The sequence below is a fragment of the Sparus aurata genome, chromosome 13 (genome assembly GCF_900880675.1).
Source record: "Sparus aurata chromosome 13, fSpaAur1.1, whole genome shotgun sequence".
Classification (NCBI taxonomy): domain Eukaryota; kingdom Metazoa; phylum Chordata; class Actinopteri; order Spariformes; family Sparidae; genus Sparus; species Sparus aurata.
Window position 1 is genome coordinate 25,811,243 of NC_044199.1, and position 24,182 is coordinate 25,835,424.

Here is a 24,182-nt window from a genome sequence, read left to right on the forward strand (position 1 = left end):
AGCGTCGCCGCCTCGTAGGCAGGTTCTTCCAAAGGTGGTTGTGAAGGGAGAGGTCACCGTACCTCGTCCATCAAACCCCTTTGAGTGGACCGTCGTTGGCAAGGCCAGGAAGGTAATTGTTTACACACCGTCATCGTGTGGTTGATGTTTATTTTTAACAGCCGACCTCTGTAATGGTTGATTGGTTGTTTAATACAAAGGATCTCATTTTGTCATTACAGAGGAGAGCACCTGAGGAACTTGAGCAGTCCTCTGGTGCAGAGAGGGTGGTTCAGCAGCAGGTATGTTATGATTGATTTTAGCCTAGACTGTTTTGGATATGATTATTGATTTGATGATGGCATTTTGACAATCGTCTTTCTGTATATGTATTTGACAGGTTGACGCGACTTCACTTCTGGAGTCTTTCATCCAGCCCAACCCCGTTTGGTTCAGCAGTTCGGTGTTGGCTGCGATGGATGCTGCTGTTCCATCCCATCTTCCTAGCCCTGATCCTACTGCTGTTCCACGAAGCTCAAAGGTAAACTGCATGCAAGTGGTGTATGTTGGTTGGTTCAACTGTTTTTAGTATCTCCTTCTTTCCGACACACTCACAACAACATGCAAAACTGCACAATATTGTCCACAAGGGCTTTTGCCCAAATATGGCTTGAGAAAGTTTATTTTGTTTTTCTTTCATCAGCGTCCAAAAGTGGAACATCGTCGGACTTCTGCACGCCAGAAGGTTTGTAGCAATTGTATTCAATATTTGACTTATTTGGATTAAAAAATATGTATTTTTTGCATGTCTGCCGTATAACCGCAATAATCGGAACAACAAAATGTTTTCTAGGTCTCGGCGAGAGCTTTGCCCGTGGTGAAACCTGTGCCACCGCCTGCAACTGCTCATCTGAAAGTGGATGCCAGGGGGGAGGTTAGTACAGTTTTGTGCAAACTGTGTGTGTCAGGGTTCGTACGCTGCTTTAAATCATTGAAAGTGCTTGAATTTCAATGTTGTGTTTTCAAGGTCTGAAAAGTGCTTGGATTTTAGTTTAAGTGCTTGAAAGTGCTTGACATTATAACTCTGTCTTGGCAACATTGGGATCAGACTGGATACTTTGCTTATTACAAGGAGAAATAAAATCTCTGTGTATCATCACACATGCAGCCTGTCAGCAATAGAAAATGATGGCTGAGGAGAAGGTGACTTTGATGCAATTTGGACTGATGACACGTTCAATATTAAACTTTGATGAATAAGCGAACAGCTTATAAAAGTTTTTGTCAAAAACGAAAATAACAGGGTGCGCTCAGGTCTCTCTTGGTGCAGATATACCTGAAGAACGCCAAGTGGCTTCTCTTTTTTGGGATAAAACATTAGAACTTAAAGGAGAACACAAAGTTTTTGCTAGTATGAAACATAATTTTAGATGTTGACATCGTAATACAATGTACATAATTGTGATAAAAAGTGAAAAAAATAATCATGAGTATATTCCTGTAGACATGTATTTTACCCCAGCGATAAGGTGCTGGAAAGTTTGGAAAATTTGACCTTGAAAAATGTGTACGAACCCTGGTGTGTAATCCATTTTTATAATAATAGTAGCATAGTTAAATTATTCAAATCATTTAATGTTTTTTTTCTTTCATCTAGGTTGCCACCACCGCCGTCGCAGCGCCGGGGGGGGACCTTCCGCCTGTCGTCGATCTTGGTGTCCGGCCGACACCAAGATCCAACACAGGTAAGTGTGACGCTAACCCGCTTTCTTGCAGGTGTGCGGAGGCCCCGCTGAGGGCTTTTGTTCCTGGTCTTTGTGTCAGAGCTGCACCACTCAGTTCTGACACACTGACATCCATAGCATGTGGTGTTGCAGCAGTTATGAAACATGTCATCTCACCAGTGTGTACATGGAAAGGGAAAGATATCGACAGCATAGGCATAGAAGGTGGCAAACTGGCCAGTGACATAGTTGAAGCTAGGCAGAACGGTAGCGCTAAATGGTTGTGTGAGTTGATTGAGGAGCAGAAGGTGTTTGGCAGGCAGTGGCAGGTAGCTATTCCTCCTCCAGCACGTAGTGACTTTAAGTTACTGGAGGGGGACACCATGATGTTTGAGAAGCTGCAAGAGCATTTGTTGACGCATGGCGCGTGTCTGTTGGACCTCGGTGGTGCAGTAAGTGCCATTATTGATCATAATGAGCATCTTGTGGTTGTTGATTGCGGCGTGCGCGATGCATCTGGGATGGCATCTAGCATTGGCACATCTGTGGTTGTGTTCAACACATCCCTTGCTGACTTGATGCTTCACATCCGTCAGCTGAAGGAGACTTTAGATGCGAAGTGGTATGCCGTCCATGGCATTTCCGTCATGCCATATCCACTAGATGATGACAGTGAGAGTGCTACGTTGTTTGCAGGCGGGAGTGTTGACGTCGGTGTTGCAGCTACGCTCAAGGATAGCGTGTCAGTCAGGCCAGAGATCGAGGTAAGTTCCATCAGGGGAACTTTTCACCAAGGGAACGATCGGTTCCTACACGGAGGGCGTCAGTGTATGGCTGTAAGTTTGGTTGCTTTGGCCAAACACAGCATTGATAGTGTGTTTTCTTGGCAGTCCGACGATCTGGATAAGGTTGTAGAGTTGGGGGACAAGCTCTACACATCATTGTGGGAAAGTAAGTCCATCAGTGGGAGGTCTGAACTGCTGTGTGTTCCAGATTTGCCCAAAGAGTCCATCATTGATGGACAGGAATTTGAGTTTGAGTATGGTGACTATGTTTCTGGTGATGTTGATGTGGTTGAGGGACAGTTTGTTGATGAAGGTGTGTACACCACTCTCAGGAATGGTTTGGGAGAGATGTGTAGCAAATATGACACATGCTTTCTGACTGTGAGTGGCAGCACATGTGCTATCATTGGTCGAGATGGGCAGTATGCAGTTGTTGACTCCCACGCACGCGGTGCAGATGGCATGGTAGATGAGCTCGGGTTTAGTGTTGTTGTGTATTTTAGTTGCCTTGACCGTGTGTTTGATCACATATGCAAATTTGCCACCGCAATGAACTCTCCAAAGCCGTTTGAGATTGCCGGTGTTTGTGTCACTCACAAAAGTCAAAGTGCAACTGTTGAAAGCAGAGAGGTTGAGTTTGGTTGTAGCTTACCTCTTCAGCCAGCACTTGAAGTGTCGGCTGAACAGGTAACACTTGACAGCAGCAACAGTCAGACAGGTGTGAAACGCAAGATTTCGGTGGGTGATCGTGCATCCAAAAAGTTGAAAAGCAGGGATGTTAATCTGGTTAATTCAGACGTTGTATTTGTCAGTGATGTGAGAAGGAAAAGACTTGAGTTTAATCCGCTGCGCAGCGACGTTGCACAAGCTTTGTGCAAACAGTTGAACGTGGAGTCGGAGAAACTTGATCTGGTGTCGACAGAGGTTGGTGCGTTAGGGGCTCCTTGTAGGAACGAGCAAATAGTTGGTGATGGTAATTGTTTCTTTAGAGCGGTTAGTCAAGCTGTGTGTGGCACACAGAAGAATCATAGAAAAATGAGATTAGCTGTGTTTAAGCAGTTACGGGCCAATCCTCTAGCATATACTTTGCGTCGCGAGTATTCGTCAATGGCAGATTATGTGAGTAGATCGGGAATGCAACGTGTTGGTACTTGGGCCACTGAGGTAGAGATTCAAGCAGCAGCAGATTGTTTAGGAGTGAATATTTTCACGTATTGTGGTGATCGCTGGCTTGAATACAGTTGCAAGAATAGGCAGTTGTGCAATCAGGCAGTGTATTTAGAGAATTGTAACGGTAACCATTATGAAAATGTTGTTTGTGTTATGCAGCCTGAGATGCAGAGCTGTTATGGGTACTGCAAAGTGAATGCGTCTTGTTCCGGAGGGTACAATCTTAGACGGCAAAGTAGACAGAGTAGTGTTTGTGCTGAGAGTTTAAGTCCGGTTGTTGCTTCAGGTTGTGTAGCTGAAGAAGTTATCGATATTGAAGTTATAGAACAGCAGGATAGTACTGTGTCTATGCAAGAGCAGTCTTCATTTACATTTAAGCCAACTAATGTTAATACTTCTAAGTATTTGATAAGGAAAAGGAGCTCAAAAATAAAAAGGAAATACCAGCTAAATGATTTGTATAGGGAGAAAAAGAAGGACAATGCTAAACAGAAATATAACACAAATGGTATGCATAAGACGAAAGTTATTGAAAGAAATAAAAGACAATATAGGAAAAATGAAGTGTATAAGGATAAAGTTAAGGAAATGAGTGTAAAGAAATATAGCGAAAATGAAGTATTTAAGGATAAAGTTAAGAAAAGGAGTCAAGAGAAATATAGCGAAAATGAAGTATTTAAGGATAAAGTTAAGAAAAGGAGTCAAGAGAAATATAGGGACAATGACGTATACAGAGAGTATGTAATAGCCGAGATTAAACGCAAATATCATGACAGTATTGAATATAAGGAGCGTGTTATAGCAGGAGCCATATTAAAGAGGGAAAAGCATAAACAAAAGTCAGAGGAGTTTGATTATGTTAGAGAACAGTTTTGGGACAAAGTTAAAGATGGGCCAGATTTTGTGTGCTGTGTATGCTACAGAGGGTTGTTTAAAAATCAGGTTTTGAAGTGTAAAAGAGAAAATTATACTAAAACCAAAGAAAGCATGTTAATAGCTGATAAATGTATTAGTGACAAATATTTACATAAATGTAATGAAGACTGCATATTGCCGTGTAAATGGTTGGGTACAGCTAGAAGTGTGCTGTGGATTTGTAGCAAGTGTCATTCTTGCATTATAGATGGTGTAATGCCACCTGAATGTGCACTGAACAATTTGGCGCTTTGTCCCATTCCACCGGTACTGGCGTGTTTGAAAAGGTTAGAGGAACATTTGATAGCGTTGCATATTCCGTTCATGAAGATGTTGGCGTTGCCTAAAGGTGGGCAAAATGGAGTACATGGACCTGTAACATGTGTTCCTGCAAATATTGTGCAGACGAGCAATTTGCTGCCACATACAGACATGGAAGGATCTTTGTTGCCAGTAAAGTTGAAGCGGAAGCTTACTTATAAAGGACATTATGACTATGAGTTTGTTGACAGTATGCGCATAAGGCAGGCTTTGCAGTATTTAAAAGAGATAAATGTCCATTATAAAGATGTTGAGTTTAACGAAGCTTGGATAAATACGTTTTGTAGCGAATCGGATAGTAATTGTGATGCGGGTGGTGAAGTATCTGCAGATGTTGGCGAAGATGAGCTTCTGCATGATAGACAAAACCATTGTATGTTTCAGGACACTTGTCTTATGCCTGTGGATATTGGTCAGGAAACACTGGATCAATATTTTGATAATATATTGAATTTGGCTCCAGCAGAAGGGAACTCTCCTGTTAGGTTGTTGTCTGATCATACAAATGAAGCTAAATGCTTCCCAGTGTTGTTTCCGACTGGACATGGTACATATCATGACAGTAGACCGCATCGTTTGACCTTGTCGCGTTATTTTAATAACAGGATTCTGCATGCTGATGGTAGATTTGCACAAAATGTTGAATACATCTTTTTTGCTCAGTACTTATCTGAGGTAGAACAGGTTGTGTCAAATGTATCAATAGCACTGCGAAAGGGTAAAGGAGGTGCCATATCAAAGGTCAGTAGAAATGTATTAAATGATGAGGAATCTTTGAAAAAGTTGTTGCAGTTTGATGATGGGTTTCGTTTTCTTAAACCTATCAGAGGTACCCCATCTTTTTGGCAAGGAGCCCAGCGTGATTTGTTGGCTTGTGTTCGTCAGCTGGGTGTCCCGACGTGGTTTTGTTCGTTTTCTTCAGCTGATATGCGGTGGAAAAGTCTCCTCAATAGTATTTTGAAGCAGGCAGGTAGAACAGAGACAGCTGAGCAGTTGGATTATGCAGAGAGGTGTCAACTTTTGCGTGGCAGTCCGGCCACTGCGGCCAGAATGTTTGATTTTCGCTGGCATTGTTTTTTGAGAGAGGTGCTTATGTCTCCATCTAATCCTATTGGCAAAATAAAGGATTATTTTTATAGGGTGGAATTCCAGCAGCGTGGATCACCACATGTTCACTGCCTCTTTTGGATAGAGAATGCCCCAATAATTGATAAAAACACAGATGAAGAGGTAGTTGACTTTATTGATCATTATGTGACATGTGAATTACCAGCACCGGATGAAACATTATTGGAGATTGTTACATCTGTGCAACAGCATTCAAAACGACATTCAAAATCTTGTAAAAAGAATAAAACTGTTTGTCGTTTCAATTTTCCCAAGCCACCATCCGCAAAAACTTTCATTTCACGTCCAGTGAGTGAAGAGGATGACAAAAAGTCTTGTAAATGTAAGGTAGGCCTAGATGAAGCACATAAATTGGACTGTTGTGCATGCAAGAATGAGGGGCAGAAAAAACCAGCAATCATGAAAAAAGAGATTGCAGTTAACATTATGACAAAGATTAAGGAGGCTCTTTCAGATGACAATGCCAGTTTTGATAGTGTGGAAGAGTTGTTTGGACATTTAGGATTAAACCAAAGTCGTTTTGAGGCTGCTTACAACCGAGTAGCCAGGAAGATGCACGTTGTTTTGAAGAGGCAGGCGAACGAAGTTTGGATCAATCAATATAGCAAACCGCTTTTAAAATGCTGGAATGCTAATATTGACATCCAATATGTCGTTGATGCCTATGCTTGTGTGGTGTACATTATTTCTTACATCTCCAAGGCAGAAAAGGAGATGGGGTTGTTGTTAGGAAATGCTCGGAGAGAAGCGGCTAAAGAGGGTAATAGTAGTGCTAAAGATGCATTGAAAAATTTAGGAAGTGTGTATTTACACAATAGGGATGTTTGTGCACAAGAAGCGGTGTATAGATTGACAAACATGCATCTTAAGGAGTGCTCTAGGAAAGTTGTGTTTGTGCCGGTAGGGGAGAATACAGTTAGAATGAGTTTGCCTTTAAGTGTGTTAAAACAAAAGGCATCATCACATGATCTTACCGATGAAGATATGTGGATGAGGAGTTCTGTAGACAGGTACAAGAATAGGCCGAAAAATGGTACTTTTAATGATATGTGTTTGGCAACATTTGCGTCAGAGTATCGTGTTTTGAGTAAAAACGAAACGGCTGGCCATCGGGTTAAATTGGATGATGATTGTGGTTTCATTGTGAAAAGAACACGTTCGCAACCTGCTGTTGTTCGCTACGTGCGCTTTTCCGAGACTAAGAATCCGGAATTGTTCTATCAGAGCATTTTGCAGTTGTTCCTGCCGTATCGTATAGATGGGCAGCTCAAACCGGCAGGGTTTGAGATGTTTGAGCAGTTTTATAGACACGGTCGTGTGAAATTAGGTGATAAATTGATGCATTCGGTTAAAGCGGTTGTTGATTCGAACAGATGCAAATTTGAAAGAGATGCAGACGAGTTGGATGATATCCAAAATTCAATTGATACGGACGGTGTGTTTGAAGATGCCTGGTGCGAGCTGTGCCCAGAGCAGGAGTTGGAGCGTTTAGAGTGTATCGAGGAACGTAGAGGGACAGAGCAGATAGTGGAGGAACATGTAGATGGCATTCCAGATTTGGCTGTGAACAGTAAAGATGTTGCACATTTGGAAAAGAGGAACAATCTCCTCAACAGAGAAGACGGTTTGGCTTTAGTTAGGTCTCTGAATGAGACACAGATGTGTATTTTTTATCAGATTAGGCAGTGGTGCTTAGATAGGGTAAATGGAGCAAAGCCAGATCCGATACATGTATTTATAACAGGTGGGGCAGGGACAGGTAAGAGTCATTTGATCAGGGCCATACAATACGAGGCAAATAGGTTGTTGCAGAGAGGGTGTCACGATCCGGACGACATTTGCGTTCTACTAACGGCTCCTACGGGGATAGCTGCACACAATTTAAATGCAGCTACAATTCACAATGCTTTTAGCATAGGTAAAGACGTACGCTTGCCTTACACTCCATTGGGTGAGGAGAAGCTGAATTCTTTACGTGCTAAATATAGTAGCTTGCAACTTTTGATAATAGATGAAATCTCCATGGTTGATCACAAACTATTGGCTTATATCCATGGAAGATTAAGACAAATTAAGCAATCTGGTGACTATTCCCCGTTTGGAAACGTTAGTGTAATTGCAGTTGGAGATTTTTATCAGTTGCCTCCAGTGAAAGGGAGACCTCTGTATTTAGATGACCTGGAAGGTGGTGATTTGTGGTCTCGGTTGTTTAAGGTTGCAGAATTGAAAACCGTTGTGCGTCAGAAAGATCCCGTATTTGCAGAGTTGTTGAACAGAGTTCGAACTCGTTCAAAAGGTACCCCGATGTTGGATAGCGACATTGAAATATTGAAACATTGTGAAACCGGCGAAGTCAGCTCAGCTTTGCACATATTTCCAACAAATCGACAAGTAAATGAGCATAATGTAAAGCAGTTGTTTAAGAGTTGTCCTGATCATGTTGAGATAGAGGCACAGGATTATGTCAATAGTAAGAAAACAGGCAAGCTCGAGTTGATAAGCGGACATCATTCCAGAGCATATGACACATGTCTGGATGAGACACTGCTTTTAGGGAAAGATGCCCGTGTAATGCTGTTTAAAAACTTAGATGTGGCGGATGGTCTAGTAAATGGGGCGTGTGGTACTGTGACACACATAGTTTATCCGGAGAATGATGGAACACGGTTTCCTCAGACGGTGTACGTGAAATTTGATGATGATAGGGTAGGCATACAGAAGAGGAAACGCTGTGCATTTGCCTCTGCAGTAGAAATGGGTTCCACGGGCATTCAACCCGAAGAGGATAGGGTGACTAAAAAGGGTGGAATGCGTCGGCAATTTCCACTGAAGCTCGCCTGGGCCTGTACAGTACATAAAGTACAAGGCATTACAGTAGATCAAGCGGTCGTGTCGCTTGAAAGGATTTTTGCAGCTGGACAGGCGTATGTAGCTTTAAGTCGGGTTAGAAATTTGTCAGGGTTGGTGATTAGGGACTTTAAGGAGAAAGCCATCTATTGTAAGGACACAATCAAAGATGCAATTGAAAACATGCCTCCCTTCATGGTCGAGAATATTTCAAGGCACAAATTCAATACACAGACCTTTACTGTGTTTTTGATGAATGTGCAGAATTTGACCTCACATGTGTCTGATTTGGCACTTCGCACACAGCATTTGCAGCCTAACTGCATTGCTGTTACAGAAACATGGCTGCCTGCAGTTTCCTCATTTGAAACTGTAAAGATGGATGGTTATGCTTATCATAATCAGCCAAGGAATTTATCCTACAATAGCAGCGACCCAATATTGACAGAAATTCAAGGCCAACAACGTGGTGGAGTTGGCCTGTATAGTGCAGACAATTTGGCATGCAATTTTCTCCAGGTACCAAATGTCAATTTAGAATGTTTGGTTTACCACTGCACTACATACAGCATTTTGATAGCAGTAATCTATCGACCACCATCTTATCCCATGACTTTGTTTAAAGTAAATTTAGGCAAATTACTTGATTGGCTTAATCCACAAAGTCACACAATTGCTGTCATGGGAGATTTCAATGACGATATTTTGAAATCATCGTCAATGGCCAAATTTATGACAAACAAAGGGTTTGTTCAATTTGTGAAACAACCCACAACAATAAACGGCACACTGATTGATCACGTGTACGTGAAAACAACGCATTATATTGTTGAATCGTTAGTGTTGCCAACTTATTTCAGTGACCATGAGGGGATCATGTGTTCTTTTACATCCAGCACAGAGTAGTTGGGGAGAAGAGCATAGTAGTAGTAATTTTTTGTATAAGTATTTTATACATTTTATATTGTTGTTTTATATATGCATGTTTCCTTTTCAGGAGTTTTGTGTAATTCTATATTGTGTGTTGAAAATATAAAAAAACAAAAAAAAAGTGTTTGATAAAGTTTATATTGTTTATATATGCATGTTTCCTTTTCAGGAGTTTGGTGTAATTCTATATTATATGTTCAATATATAAAAACAAAAACAAAAAAAAAATTTGTTACATATATGGGTTTCGTTTCCTGTATTACAACAGCATTTCTAAACTAAAATAAACAGTACAAACCATTTTTAACAATAATTTCAATGATACACATTTGGAGTTTTATATGTAAAACATTTTGTTGAAAAAATTTAGCTGATATATAACAATTGGTATACTGCAGTAATTGCATAATATGAATTGCTGCCAGTCATATGCTGTTGCAAATGCAGGTTTTGCTTTACCTTTCATGTTGCCTCAAAAAGCAAAAGACACTGGTAATGGTACTCCTGGTTTACCGGGATGGGGTTCAATTCCCTGCGGTGTCATGCTGATTCTTTGGCATTTACATGAAAGGCCATATTTTACTCAATTATATGTACAATTGTGACTAAACTCCAGAAAAGAAAATCCACATCAAATTAACCCATGTATTATGTTTGTTTCTCCCCCATAATATGGTGTTCCTGGTCAAATTTGACAGGTCTGGTTTAAGTGCTCTTATACTACCACAAAAAACATCATTCAAACATAATGAAAAGGCCATTTTATTGAACACTTTTAATACATTGTAGTAAGTGTTTCTAACTAGTGGTGTACATGCATAATAGCAATGAACATACAAAGAATATTCTATGTTGATATAAAGAATAGTCCTCTTGTCATGATCTATGGCTGCAGTGTCTGTGTTGTGGTTTTTGTGCTTGTGTGTTCTGTTTACTTGCAGCGTTGCACTGGAAGGCTGGGCGGATTTGTTGTTTCGGGAGGGATCACACTCACATGCACCTGCTGCAGGCTGACAATCAATGCCTGCTTAAAAGACTTGATCGACACACTATCTGCTGACAGATGATTACATCAACCACATGCGGTATATGGCTCTGTCAATAGTATAATCTAGACTTACTCTAGTTCACCTGTGTGTTATACTGGAAACAGATTAACAACTAATTTCGCCATTCTTTGTCTACAGCTGTGTTCCTCCAAGTGGCCAAACGCCACGCATTTCCTCAGCCTGGCTGCAACACTCCACCTGCCATGCGCTCCTCCAAACAGCTAGACACCACGCAGCTCTCCAGCAGCCTCAACCTCAAACCATCATCAGCTGTGAATTCAGTTGTGTTGAAATAAAGAAGCTTTTCATACTGCTCCAGCTGTGTGTCCGCTGTTGACTTCAACCAGATATCAGTGTAACATGTCTGTGTGTGTCTGCGTGCGTGTTTTGGACACACAGGAGTGCCATTATACAATCAGGTTGGAGTGTGTCTTGCAAACAAAGGCATCACATTTGTAGCATGTCAGTGTTGTTGCTGTCGTTGGGGGGCTTAGCCTGGGGCAGCAGCCAAAAACCCTAAATATATGGTAAATCATAAAAGTGTAAATTGACAGTAAAAATGGTCATGATGGTGAATATTGACTCACTGTCAGTTCAACTGATGAACTGCACCACCTGATGAACTGAGAAAATAGACAGCAGTCACCCCATATTATATATAACATTATTGTTGTCAGAAACTGGCTCAATTCATGCGACAAAGATGAGACAAGTCATGCTAAAGTGCAACAACCTTAATGTTTGGTGTGAAAAGTAACTGCATCAGTTGTGAATGTGATGTGTGGATGAGTGAGAAATGTGTATGCTACTGTTGAATGCACCGAACATGTCATGATAACCCCACCGCCCCACACACAAAAAATATGTATATATTACTATAAAGATATGTATTATGATTATGTCTATCAGGGTTCTCCCCAGACGGTGGAACAGCGGCGCTGCGCCGCTCTACCGCTCGGTCAGCGCCGCTATACTCCGCGCGTGACAGTGTCGAGCGTCCGTCCGTCCGTCCGTCCGCCGTCCCCCGGTTGACGGCTAGGAGCTCCCGGCTGACGGCGATGAGCGTCCGTACGGAGTTGATGACCGGCTGTCCGTACGTCCGTGTCTCCCCCCCCCCCCCGGACTGACGTTGACGAGCGGTTGACGAGCGGTCCCCCCCCGGACTGACATTGACGAGCGGTCGCGCAGGAGAGAAGGTGGGTGGTTTTGCTCCGCTGCCTTATAAGCAGAACAATGTTGACAATTGGTAGTAACATATTAAACCTGTGAAGAAACTGTTCAGGTGTTTTCAGTTGTACTTTTTATACATACATTTAGCACTTTTCTTCTTGAAAGATGCAAATTTCTCAGTGATTTTGTGGTTTAAGTTGTGGATGTCTTTGATAAGTTTCTTCTCCATACAGAGCATGGCAACTGCATTAAGAAGATATCTTCCTGAGGAAGGTCTTGATTCTCTTCAGTGTTGAGAAGCACCGCTCAGATTCAGCTGTAGTCATAGAAGTTGTGATGAGGATGTTTAGCAGAGCCACAGTCTCTGAAAAGGTTTCCTGACGATTGCACTCTGTGACCAGCTGGTACAGAGCCACAGCTCCACTACGGTTTTTGAACTCATCATTGCTGTGGATGTGAGACAGTTCAGTTTTCAGCTTGTTCTTGATAAGGAGTGGGTAAGCCTCCATGGTGGTGTTCAGTACTGTTTCAGGGAACTGACTTTTGTACTGTTTGAATTCGTCTCCTTGCAGCAGTGTCACAAACCACAAACAGCCAAAAGTGTAAGTCCTACATCTGAAATAAGACCATCAGCTGAAAGCCAACAAGATTTCCTACATTTCCCTGTATATATTGTCTATGTGAAGTAAAAGACGTGGGATCCAAATCAAGCTGAAGAGAACTTTTTCTCCAGTTCTTCCATCTGCTCTCCACTGTAGCTATGATGTCACACACTCTAGCTCACCCAATACACACCCATTATAAAATCAGAAGACGGCCTAAAAATCCTTAAAACTAAAACTGTGATGATTTGAAAACCGTAAAAGTTTGAGGTCTTCTGACTCTCTTAAAGTTGGAATGGAGTGTTTAGCTCAAAGTATGAGGGACAAGAAAAGGATGAAGGTCAATGAGTTTTGAAGAGGACTTTAAGATCCCATTGACACTGATTAGACTGCAACCAGAGCGCCATCTATTGGCCGATTTGCACCAAATTTTACACATAGCCTCATCATGCCATACCACACAATGGAGAGTACTTATGTGATACTCAGACAGTATTTTTTAAAGATATGCAAGATTGTCTGTTTTCAACACAATATGCAGGAATTTGTCATTTTATATTTCGGGCAGTTTATGGACTATCAAAATTCTTTTGATAACTTTTTGTCAGGAGGGTCTACAGATGCTACATGCAAAGTTTGGTGCAAATTGGTCAAATTCTCTAGGAGGAGTTCGAAAAAGTACGTTTTTCATTTGTCGCGATTTTGCGAACGGAAAGTTACTGCAAAAGTGGGCGTGGCCTACACCAAACAATTCAGCTAAATTCAGTGAATCCAAATATATGTGGATTTATAATGTGGAACATATTAAGTGGGAGTTATGAGCCAAAAACGCTTTTAAATTGAAAATAGCGCCACCTGGTGGTCATTTTCGGTGAGTGAGTCACAGGGGCCATTCTATAGCACCTCTATGAATTTCATTTCCATAAGTGTTATGGTGTGGGCACAGGGCCAATTATGCAATTAAAGTGACGCCAGAGCGCCACCTAGTGGTGGATCGGTAAACCCTTTGTCAGATGTCCTCAGGAGGGCACTGACAATAAATGTACCAAGTTTCGTCTTATTCCGATGCACCGTTGTGGAGATATAAAATACATCAATTTAAAGAGCGCCACCTTGTGGTCATCGCCTAAAATTTTGCACAAGGCCTCAGGGGCTCATGGGGAAGTAGTATCCTGAGTTTCATGTCATTTGATCTGACTACTGTGGAAATATCCAACACTTCCTGTTTTGAGCCAAATCTGCAGGAATTTGTTATTTAATAACTTCAAAATTATTTATTTTAATTAGAATCCTTTAATAACTTTTTGTCAGGAGGGTCCAGAGATGCTGTGTGCCAAGTTTCGTGCAAATCGGTGAAATCGCCTGGGAGGAGTTCGAAAAAGTAGGTTTTCGACATTTTGCGACGTAGCGAAAAAAAACGGTAGGCGGAAATGGGCGTGGCCTATACCACGAGATTCAGCACAATCCACTGAACGCGTCGATGTAAGGTTTTTACATGTGCAACAAAGTTTATGGGAGTTATTAGCCAAAACGCGCTTTCCTTAATAACAGCGCCACCTAGTGGTGGAAATTCAGGACGACAATAGATTATAAAATTTTTCGCCAGGTATGACTTATATTCCAAGTTTGGTGAGTTTTGGGGTATGTTCAGGCAGTGAAAAATGCGATCCTTTTGTGAGAAGAAAAATAATAATAAAAAACATTTCAATTACAATAGGGACCTTGCAGGTTCCCTGCTCGGGCCCTAATTAAAGCTGCAAGCAGCGATGAACGGGCCCTCGCAGTCCACGCGCGTCGGGGCGTGCTGCCGTCGATGCATGCTGCCGTCGGGGCTCGCTGCCTTCGGGGCATGCTCAAGCAACACCTTCCGCTGAGGAAGTCGTTGCTTCATAATTCGATGGACTGCTATTGCCGGTTTGAAATGATGTACGCTGAAGTCAGAAAAACTGTGTGAACTGCTGCATGATTCCCCGGACAAAGACTGAGTCGATCCTCCGCCTCTGGAGCTGGCTGAAGAGAATGTGCACACTAGGCATGATGCAATGAAATAGTTTCAGGAACATCAGGAACATGTCTATGTATATGTTGTCTATGTGAAGTAAAAGATGTGGGATCCAAATAAAGCTGAAGAGAACTTTTTCTACAGTTCTTCCAGCTGCTCTCCACTGTAGCTATGATGTCACGCATTCTATTTCAAGCAACACCAGTGTTGGGAATAACGGCGTTAGAATAAACGGCGTTACTCACAGCGTAACTTTTTTTCAGTAACAGGTAATCTCACCAATATTACTATTTCCATCGTTACAATGCCGTCACCGTTACGGACTATTAAATGTGGCGCGTGACAAACTGAAGCTGATCACTGAAGCTGTTGTCATCCATCTCTGCTCTCAGCCACCGGAGCTGCAGAGCTGTATTGTTTTTCCTCCGGTGAGGGAGGAGGGAGGAGGGAGGAGCGAGACAACCGCATAAGTGGTGATGATTGGCTCCCTAACGTTGAGTGAGAGTTCTTAAGCCAATCAGTGGCAATGTTCGGTTTACACACAAGCCACACACGCACACAGCAGCCTCACACACTCAAACTAGCAGAAGGGAACTGTGGCAATGGCGAGTCCGGAGGGAAAGTAAATGTTTGCAAATTGGAAGTACAGACACTGCTTTAATCTCCTTTGTCCATGTCCGTTGTAAGCAACTCTGATCTAATGAGGCCTCTCTCAATGGCACACGCTTTTACAAAACTAACACTGGACAAAACTCTGTTGCTGACGCTGTTGATGATGATAGCAGGCCATTTTCTAAATACATATGTAGATGCCAAGTAGCTAAAATGACTGCTGAGCTCAAAAGGGGGTAGAAATAAAAGTAGCGCAATAGTTAATTTCCTGGTAACTAACTACTTGTATAGTGGACTAATTCTATTACTAACTCAGTTACTTTTTGGGAGAAGTAACTAGTAACTATAACTAATTACTTTTTTAAAGTAACATGCCCAACACTGCGCAATACACACCCATTATAAAATGAGAAGACGGCCTAAAAATCTTTAAAACTAAAACTGTGATGATTTGAAAACTGTAAAAGATTTTCAAAAACTGATTACATGCCCAATAGTTTGAGGTCTTCTGACTCTTTAAAAGTTGGAATGGAGTGTCTAGCTCAAAGTATGAGGGACAAGAAAAGGATGAAGGTCAATGAGTTTTGAAGAGGACTTGAAGATCCCATTGACACTGATTAGACTGCGACCAGAGCGCCATCTATTGGCCGATATGCACCAAATTTTACACAAAGCCTCATCATGCCATACCACACAATGAAGAGTATTCATGTGATAATCAGACAGTATTTTGTAAAGATATGCAAGATTGTCTGTTTTCAACACAATATGCAGGAATTTGTCATTTTATTTTTCGGGCAGTTTATGGACTATCAAAATTCTTTTGATAACTTTTTGTCAGGAGGGTCTACAGATGCTACATGCAAAGTTTGGTGCAAATTGGTCAAATTCTCTAGGAGGAGTTCGAAAAAGTTCGTTTTTCATTTGTCGCGATTTTGCGAACGGAAAGTTACTGCAAAAGTGGGCGTGGCCTACACCAAACAATTCATCTGAATGGAGGGAACACATCGGCATGAGGTTTAATAATATGCAACATATTAAGTGGGAGTTATGAGCCAAAAACGCTTTTAAATTGAAAATAGCGCCACCTGGTGGTCATTTTCGGTGAGTGAGTCACAGGGGCCATTCTATAGCACCTCTATGAATTTCATTTCCATAAGTGTTATGGTGTGGGCACAGGGCCAATTATACAATTAAAGTGACGCCAGAGCGCCACCTAGTGGTGGATCGGTAAACCCTTTGTCAGATGTCCTCAGGAGGGCACTGACAATAAATGTACCAAGTTTCGTCTTATTCCGATGCACCGTTATGGAGATATAAAATACATCAATTTAAAGAGCGCCACCTTGTGGTCATCGCCTAAAATTTTGCACAGGGCCTCAGGGGCTCATGGGGAAGTAGTATCCTGAGTTTCATGTCATTAGACCACACCAATGTGGAGATATGCAACACTTCCTGTTTTGAGCCAAATCTGCAGGAATTTGTTATTTAATAACTTCAAAATTATTTATTTTAATTAGAATCCTTTAATAACTTTTTGTCAGGAGGGTCCACAGATGCTGTGTGCCAAGTTTCGTGCAAATCGGTGAAATCGCCTGGGAGGAGTTCGAAAAAGTAGGTTTTCGACATTTTGCGACGTAGCGAAAAAAAACGGTAGGCGGAAATGGGCGTGGCCTATACCACGAGATTCAGCACAATCCACTGAACGCGTGGATGTAAGGTTTTTGAATGTGCGACAAAGTTTATGGGAGTTATTAGCCAAAACGCGCTTTCCTTAATAACAGCGCCACCTAGTGGTGGAAATTCAGGACGACAATAGATTATAAAATTTTTCGCCAGGTGTGACTTATATTCCAAGTTTGGTGAGTTTTGGGGTATGTTCAGGCAGTGAAAATGCGATCATTTTGGACAAAGGAAAAAAAAAAGAAGAATAATAATAATCATTACGATTACAATAGGGACCTCGCAGGTTCCCTGCTCGGGCCCTAATAATAATCATTACAATTTCAATAGGGACCTCGCAGGTTCCCTGCTCGGGCCCTAATTAAAGCTGCAAGCAGCGTTGAACGGGCCCTCGCAGTCCACGCGCGTCGGGGCGTGCTGCCGTCGATGCGTGCTGCCGTCGATGCATGCTGCCGTCGATGCGTGCTGCCGTCGGGGCTTGCTGCCGTCGATGCATGCTGCCGTCGGGGCTTGCTGCCGTCGGGGCATGCTCGAGCAACACCTTCCGCTGAGGAAGTCGTTGCTTCATAATTCGATGGACTGCTATTGCCGGTCTGAAATGATGTACGCTGAAGTCAGAAAAACTGTGTGAACTACTGCATGATTGCCCGGACAAAGACTGAGTCGATGCCAGGTCAGAGAAGAACTGATTAACTGATGGGATGTGAGATGTCACCTGCTGCATGATGAAATCTGAAGAAGAGGATGAAATTGCAGCTCAAGGGGGGGTTTCACGAGTACAGTGTTCGACCCTATAGACGGCTAAACAGCATGATAGCTTTATATACTGACTGTTAACCACAGTACATATTTCGACCTTTAAACTGTAATGAGCATGGTCACAATCCCAAGAAACAGACTGAGTTGAAAAATCGGCATTAAAAACGAAATATTCATCATTAAGTCCTCACAATCCAAATGTAGCTGCAGTGCAAGCAAAGTGCAGCTAACTACTACTGAGACACAGGCTATGTGTAAACTGCAATAGTGATCAAATTATCCATAACTACAAGCAGAAACCACGTACATTTCCTCAAGAATGCACACATCATTAGGGAAACCCACAGAAAGTCCATGCAGCTCCACACGGTCTGCTCACTGACTGGTCTGCTGCATTTTAGTGTGACTGAGCATGTCCTGACTCTTTGCACCAGTAGAGGGAGCTGTTGGACCTTTACCTGTAGAGCTTTCTTACAGTTTCTGTGACTGAGCATGTCCTGACTCTTTGCACCAGTAGAGGGAGCTGTTGGACCTTTACCTGTAGAGCTATCTTACAGTTTCTGTGGCTGCACATATGCTGGAGCACTAGCAGAGGCAAAGTAGGAAATGTCCACACAAGAAGAAATGGGAAAACGCCTCCCAAACTCCATTATTACTATAAAGATATGTATTATGATTATATCTATATATCACATAAAATGTCAAAACAAATCTCCAAACATTTATCATTAGTAATATTATCTTTTTAACACTTACAGATCAAGTAAAATGAATACTGTTACAAACATTGTATTGACATGTAGTGGTCAGATGAAAACAACAGCACTGCACATTAAACTTCCAATGTTATATGGTTCTTAAGGTTTCATGAAACTGAAAAGAATACAGGAGAAAAGGTGGGTTGTTTTGCTCCGCTGCCTTATAAGCAGAACAATGTTGACAATTAGTAGTAACATATTAAACCTGTGAAGAAACTGTTCAGGTGTTTTCAGTTGTACTTTTTATACATACATTTAGCACTTTTCTTCTTGAAAGATGCAAATTTCTCAGTGACTTTGTGGTTTAAGTTGTGGATGTCTTTGATAAGTTTCTTCTCCATACAGAGCATGGCAACTGCATTAAGAAGATATTATCTTCCTGAGGAAGGTCTTGATTCTCTTCAGTGTTGAGAAGCACCGCTCAGATTCAGCTGTAGTCATAGAAGTTGTGATGAGAATGTTTAGCAGAGCCAGAGTCTCTGAAAAGATTAATTTACACACCCATTATTAAATCAGAAGACGGCCTAAAAATCCTTAAAACTAAAAATGTGATGATTTGAAAACCGTAAAAGATTTTCAAAAACTGATTACATGACCAATAGTTTGAGGTCTTCTGACTCTTTAAAAGTTGGAATGGAGTGTCTAGCTCAAAGTATGAGGGTCAAGAAAAGGATGAAGGTCAATGAGTTTTGAAGAGGACTTGAAGATCCCATTGACACTGATTAGACTGCGACCAGAGTGCCATCTATTGGCCGATTTGCACCAAATTTTACACAAAGCCTCATCATGCCATACCACACAATGAAGAGAATTTATGTGATAATCAGACAGTATTTTGTAAAGATATGCAAGATTGTCTGTTTTCAACACAATATGCAGGAATTTGTCATTTTATATTTCTGGCAGTTTATGGACTATCGAAATTCTTTTGATAACTTTTTGTCAGGAGGGTCTACAGATGCTACATGCAAAGTTTGGTGCAAATTGGTCAAATTCTCTAGGAGGAGTTCGAAAAAGTACGTTTTTCATTTGTCGCGATTTTGCGAATGGAAAGTTACTGCAAAAGTGGGCGTGGCCTACACCAAACAATTCAGCTAAATTCAGGGAATACACAAATATGAGGATTAATAATGTGCAACATATTAGGTGGGAGTTATGAGCCAAAAACGCTTTTGCATTGAAAATAGCGCCACCTGGTGGTCATTTTCGGTGAGTGAGTCACAGGGGCCATTCTATAGCACCTCTATGAATTTCATTTCCATAAGTGTTATGATGTGGGCACAGGGCCAATTATGCAATTAAAGTGACGCCAGAGCGCCACCTAGTGGTGGATCGGTAAACCCTTTGTCAGATGTCCTCAGGAGGGCACTGACAATAACTGTACCAAGTTTCGTCTTATTCCGATGCACCGTTGTGGAGATATAAAATACATCAATTTAAAGAGCGCCACCTTGTGGTCATCGCCTGAAATTTAGCACAGGGCCTCAGGGGCTCATGGGGAAGTAGTATCCTGAGTTTCATGTCATTAGACCACTCCAATGTGGAGATATGCAACACTTCCTGTTTGTAACCAAATCTGCAGGAAGTTGTTATTTAATAACTTGAGTATCGTGTGGTCTATCAAAATTCCTTTAATAACTTTTTGTCAGGAGGGTCCACAGATGCTGTGTGCCAAGTTTCGTGCAAATCGGTGAAATCGCCTGGGAGGAGTTCGAAAAAGTAGGTTTTCGACATTTTGCGATGTAGCGAAAAAAAACGGGAGGCGGAAATGGGCGTGGCCTATACCACGAGATTCAGCAGAATTCACTGAACGCGTGGATATATGACGTTTGAACGTGCGACAAAGTATATGGGACTTATTAGCCAAAACGCGTTTCCCTTAATAACAGCGCCACCTAGTGGTGGAAATTCAGGACGACAATAGATTATAAAATTTTTCGCCAGGTGTGACTTATATTCCAAGTTTGGTGAGTTTTGGGGTATGTTCAGGCAGTGAAAAATGTGATCATTTTGGACAAAGGAAAAAAAAAAGAAGAATAATAATAATAATCATTACGATTACAATAGGGACCTCGCAGGTTCCCTGCTCGGGCCCTAATAATTAAAGCTGCAAGCAGCGTTGAACGGGCCCTCGCAGTCCACGCGCGTCGGGGCGTGCTGCCGTCGATGCATGCTGCCGTCGGGGCTTGCTGCCGTCGGGGCTTGCTGCCGTCGGTGCATGCTGCCGTCGGGGCTTGCTGCCGTCGGGGCATGCTCGAGCAACACCTTCCGCTGACGAAGTCGTTGCTTTATAATTCGGTGGCCTGCTATTGTCGGCGTGAATAATGTACGCTGAAGTCAGAAAAATTGTGTGAACTGCTGCATAATTCCCCAGACAAAGACTGAGTCGATGGTCTGAATTTTTTTTTCCTCCGGTGAGGGAGGAGGGAGGAGCGAGACAACCGCATAAGTGATGATGATTGGCTCCCTAACATTGAGTGAGAGTTCTTAAGCCAATCAGTGGCAATGTTCGGTTTACACACAAGCCACACACGCATACAGCAGCCTCACACACTCAAACTAGCAGAGGGGAACTGCGGCTATGGCGAGTCCGGAGGGAAAGTTGATGTTTTCAAAATGGAAGTACAGACACTGTTTTAATCTCATTTGTCCACGTCCATTGTAAGCAACTCTGATCTAATGAAGCATCTCTAAAAGGCACACGCTTCTACAAAACTAACACTGGACAAAACTCTGTTGCTGACGCTGTTGATGATGATAGCAGGCCAGGTGTGGCTAACGTGTGCTTTAAAAACTGAATACATGCCCAATAGTTTGAGGTCTTCTGACTCTTTAAAAGTTAGAATGGTGTGTCTAGCTCAAAGTATGAGGGATAAGGAGAGGTTGAAGGTCGATGAGTTTTGAAGAGGACTTGAAGATTTCCCCATTTACTTTCCATTCAAAATGATTAGACTGCGACCAGAGCGCCATCTAAGGGCCGATTTGCACCAAATTTTACACAGACCATCAATAGGCGATACCACACAATTATGAACATTTATGTGATAATCGGATACTATTTTGTAAAAATATGCAAGATTGACTGTTTTCAACACAATATGCAGGAATTTGTCATTTTATATTTCAGGCATTTTAAGGCCTATCAAAATTCTTTTGATAACTTTTTGTCAGGAGGGTCCACAGATGCTTCACGCAAAGTTTGGTGCAAATCACTCAAATTACCTAGGAGGAGTTCGAAAAAGTAGGTTTTTCATTTGTCGCGATTTTGCAAATGGAAAGTTAGCGCGAAAGTGGGCGTGGCCTACACCAAACAATTCAGCTGAATGCAGGGAACTCATAGGGATGAGGTTTAATAATATGCAACATATTAAGTGGGAGTTATGAGCCAAAAACGCTTTTGCATCGAAAATAGCGCCACCTGGTGGTCATTTTCGGTGAGTGAGTCACAGGGGCCATTCTATAGCACCTTTATGAATTTCATTTCCATAAGTGTTATGGTGTGGGCACAGGGCCAATTATACAATTAAAGTGACGCCAGAGCGCCACCTAGTGGCGGATCGGTAAACCCTTTGTCAGATGTCCTCAGGAGGGCACTGACAATAAATGTACCAAGTTTCGTCTTATTCCGATGCACCGTTGTGGAGATATAAAATACATCAATTTAAAGAGCGCCACCTTGTGGTCATCGCCTAAAATTTTGCACAGGGCCTCAGGGGCTCATGGGGAAGTAGTATCCTGAGTTTCATGTCATTTGATCTGACTACTGTGGAAATATCCAAAACTTCCTGTTTTGAGCCAAATCTGCAGGAAGTAGTTATTTAATAACTTGAGTATTGTGTGGCCTATCGAAATTCCTTTAATAACTTTTTGTCAGGAGGGTCCAGAGATGCTGTGTGCCAAGTTTCGTGCAAATCGGTGAAATCGCCTGGGAGGAGTTCGAAAAAGTAGGTTTTCGACATTTTGCGATGTAGCGAAAAAAAACGGTAGGCGGAAATGGGCGTGGCCTATACCACGAGATTCAGCAGAATCCACTGAACGCGACGATGTAAGGTTTTTGAATGTGCGACAAAGTATATGGGAGTTATTAGCCAAAACGCGCTTTCCTTAATAACAGCGCCACCTAGTGGTGGAAATTCAGGACGACAATAGATTATAAAATTTTTCGCCAGGTGTGACTTATATTCCAAGTTTGGTGAGTTTTGGGGTATGTTCAGGCAGTGAAAAATGCGATCCTTTTGTGAGAAGAAAAATAATAATAATAATAATAATAAAAATCATTTCAAAAACAATAGGGTCCTTGCAGGTTCCCTGCTCGGGCCCTAATAATAAAAATCATTTCAAAAACAATAGGGTCCTTGCAGGTTCCCTGCTCGGGCCCTAATAATCATTACGATTACAATAGGGACCTCGCAGGTTCCCTGCTCGGGCCCTAATTAAAACTGCAAGCAGTGATGAACGGGCCCTCGCAGTCCGCCCGCGTCGGGGCTTGTTGCCGTCGACGCATGCTGCCGTCGTGCTTACCCGCACAACACCTTCCATTTCAGTTTTTCCTATGATTTGGAGGGCTGTTCCTCCTGTCGGTATAAAGAATGTCTGAAAAGGCTGGAAAGCTGAATGCCGTATATTATCAGTGTTGGAATAAGCAGAACAATGTCCAACATAACATTAGCAGAGGCAAAGCATGCTAAACAGCATGATGATTTTACATACTGACTGTTGACCATAGCTCTGTTCTATGTTATTTAACCAAAGAAATCACTCAGAAAAGTTGGTCAGAATCACAACTACACACATCTTGTCATTCTTAGCAAATTGGCTTATTTAAAAATTGTGTGCTGTGACTTACTACCACTGACTTATCCATTATGTGGCTCTAAACATTACCCTTCAATTATGCCATGTTGTAATGTGCAATTTAGACAAAACTGCCTGCAAATGCCATGTACATCTGACATTGTTTGTCATCACTGCACATAAATGAGTGTAAAATAATGCTTCACTTGCCTCCTTGCCAAAATGTATGTATGGCTGTCTATGAATGTCAAGCTTTTGATCTAATTTCTGCTTTGTTTGCTAGTTTTTATTCCATAAAGTGCGTGCAGCCACATTTTGAAGCTTCAATAAAATCTGATAAATATGAGGCTGACTTCCTGCAATGGAATGGAATTATTCAGAGGTTATCCAGAGGTTCCTAAGCAAAAAGGATACATGTGACTTGAAAGACAACAATGCCATCTAGTGGCGACTTGTATCACTCACTACATGTAGGAAGCCCAAATTGACTGAGATAAAACGTACTTCATTTGTCCAGTGGGTGGTGCTATGGATATGACACAGTATTGATGCACAGATCTATTCATGGCAACTCCCTCTAGATTCCTGAGAGATTTGGCAGAGATAGGAAATAGTATGAAGAAGTTATTAGGACTCGATGCTTCATGACGAAGGATTTTAATGGCGGGCACCGCAACTGGCAGCAGGTATGACGTAGGATAAAGATTTTCCTAGCGTGTCTTTGGCATGGTCCGAGGAGTATACTGACTGACTGTGAAGTCTGTGGTGTCCAATCTGTAGGAGGAAGACGTGAAAGTATGATGTCGGGCAATATTTCATAAAGGCCGCCAAATTCAAAATGGCCAACTTTGAATGAATGTCTAGATGTATTCAGGGCATGACTGTCTACATTTATGAGGAATTTTGTGGAGATGGGGCATTGCATGTGGAAGTTATAAGGATTTGATGCTTGAC

The 24,182-nt window shown here is 42.0% G+C and overlaps 1 protein-coding gene and 1 long non-coding RNA gene across 2 annotated transcripts; both read left to right on the top strand.

The window, feature by feature from the left end:
* The first annotated feature begins 258 nt into the window (after nt 1-258).
* LOC115593821 (uncharacterized) lies at nt 259-9,775 on the top strand. Its single transcript, XM_030437508.1, has 5 exons — nt 259-281; nt 380-520; nt 683-724; nt 833-913; nt 1,637-9,775. The coding sequence occupies exons 2-5, from the start codon at nt 455-457 to the stop codon at nt 9,773-9,775; spliced, it is 8,328 nt and encodes a 2,775-aa protein (XP_030293368.1). The 5' UTR covers nt 259-281; nt 380-454.
* Nucleotides 9,776-10,536: 761 nt separating this feature from the next.
* On the top strand, nt 10,537-11,161 carry LOC115594298 (uncharacterized). Its single transcript, XR_003986457.1, has 2 exons — nt 10,537-10,884; nt 10,987-11,161. It is a non-coding gene; the product is annotated as an uncharacterized LOC115594298 (long non-coding RNA).
* Nucleotides 11,162-24,182: the final 13,021 nt, after the last annotated feature.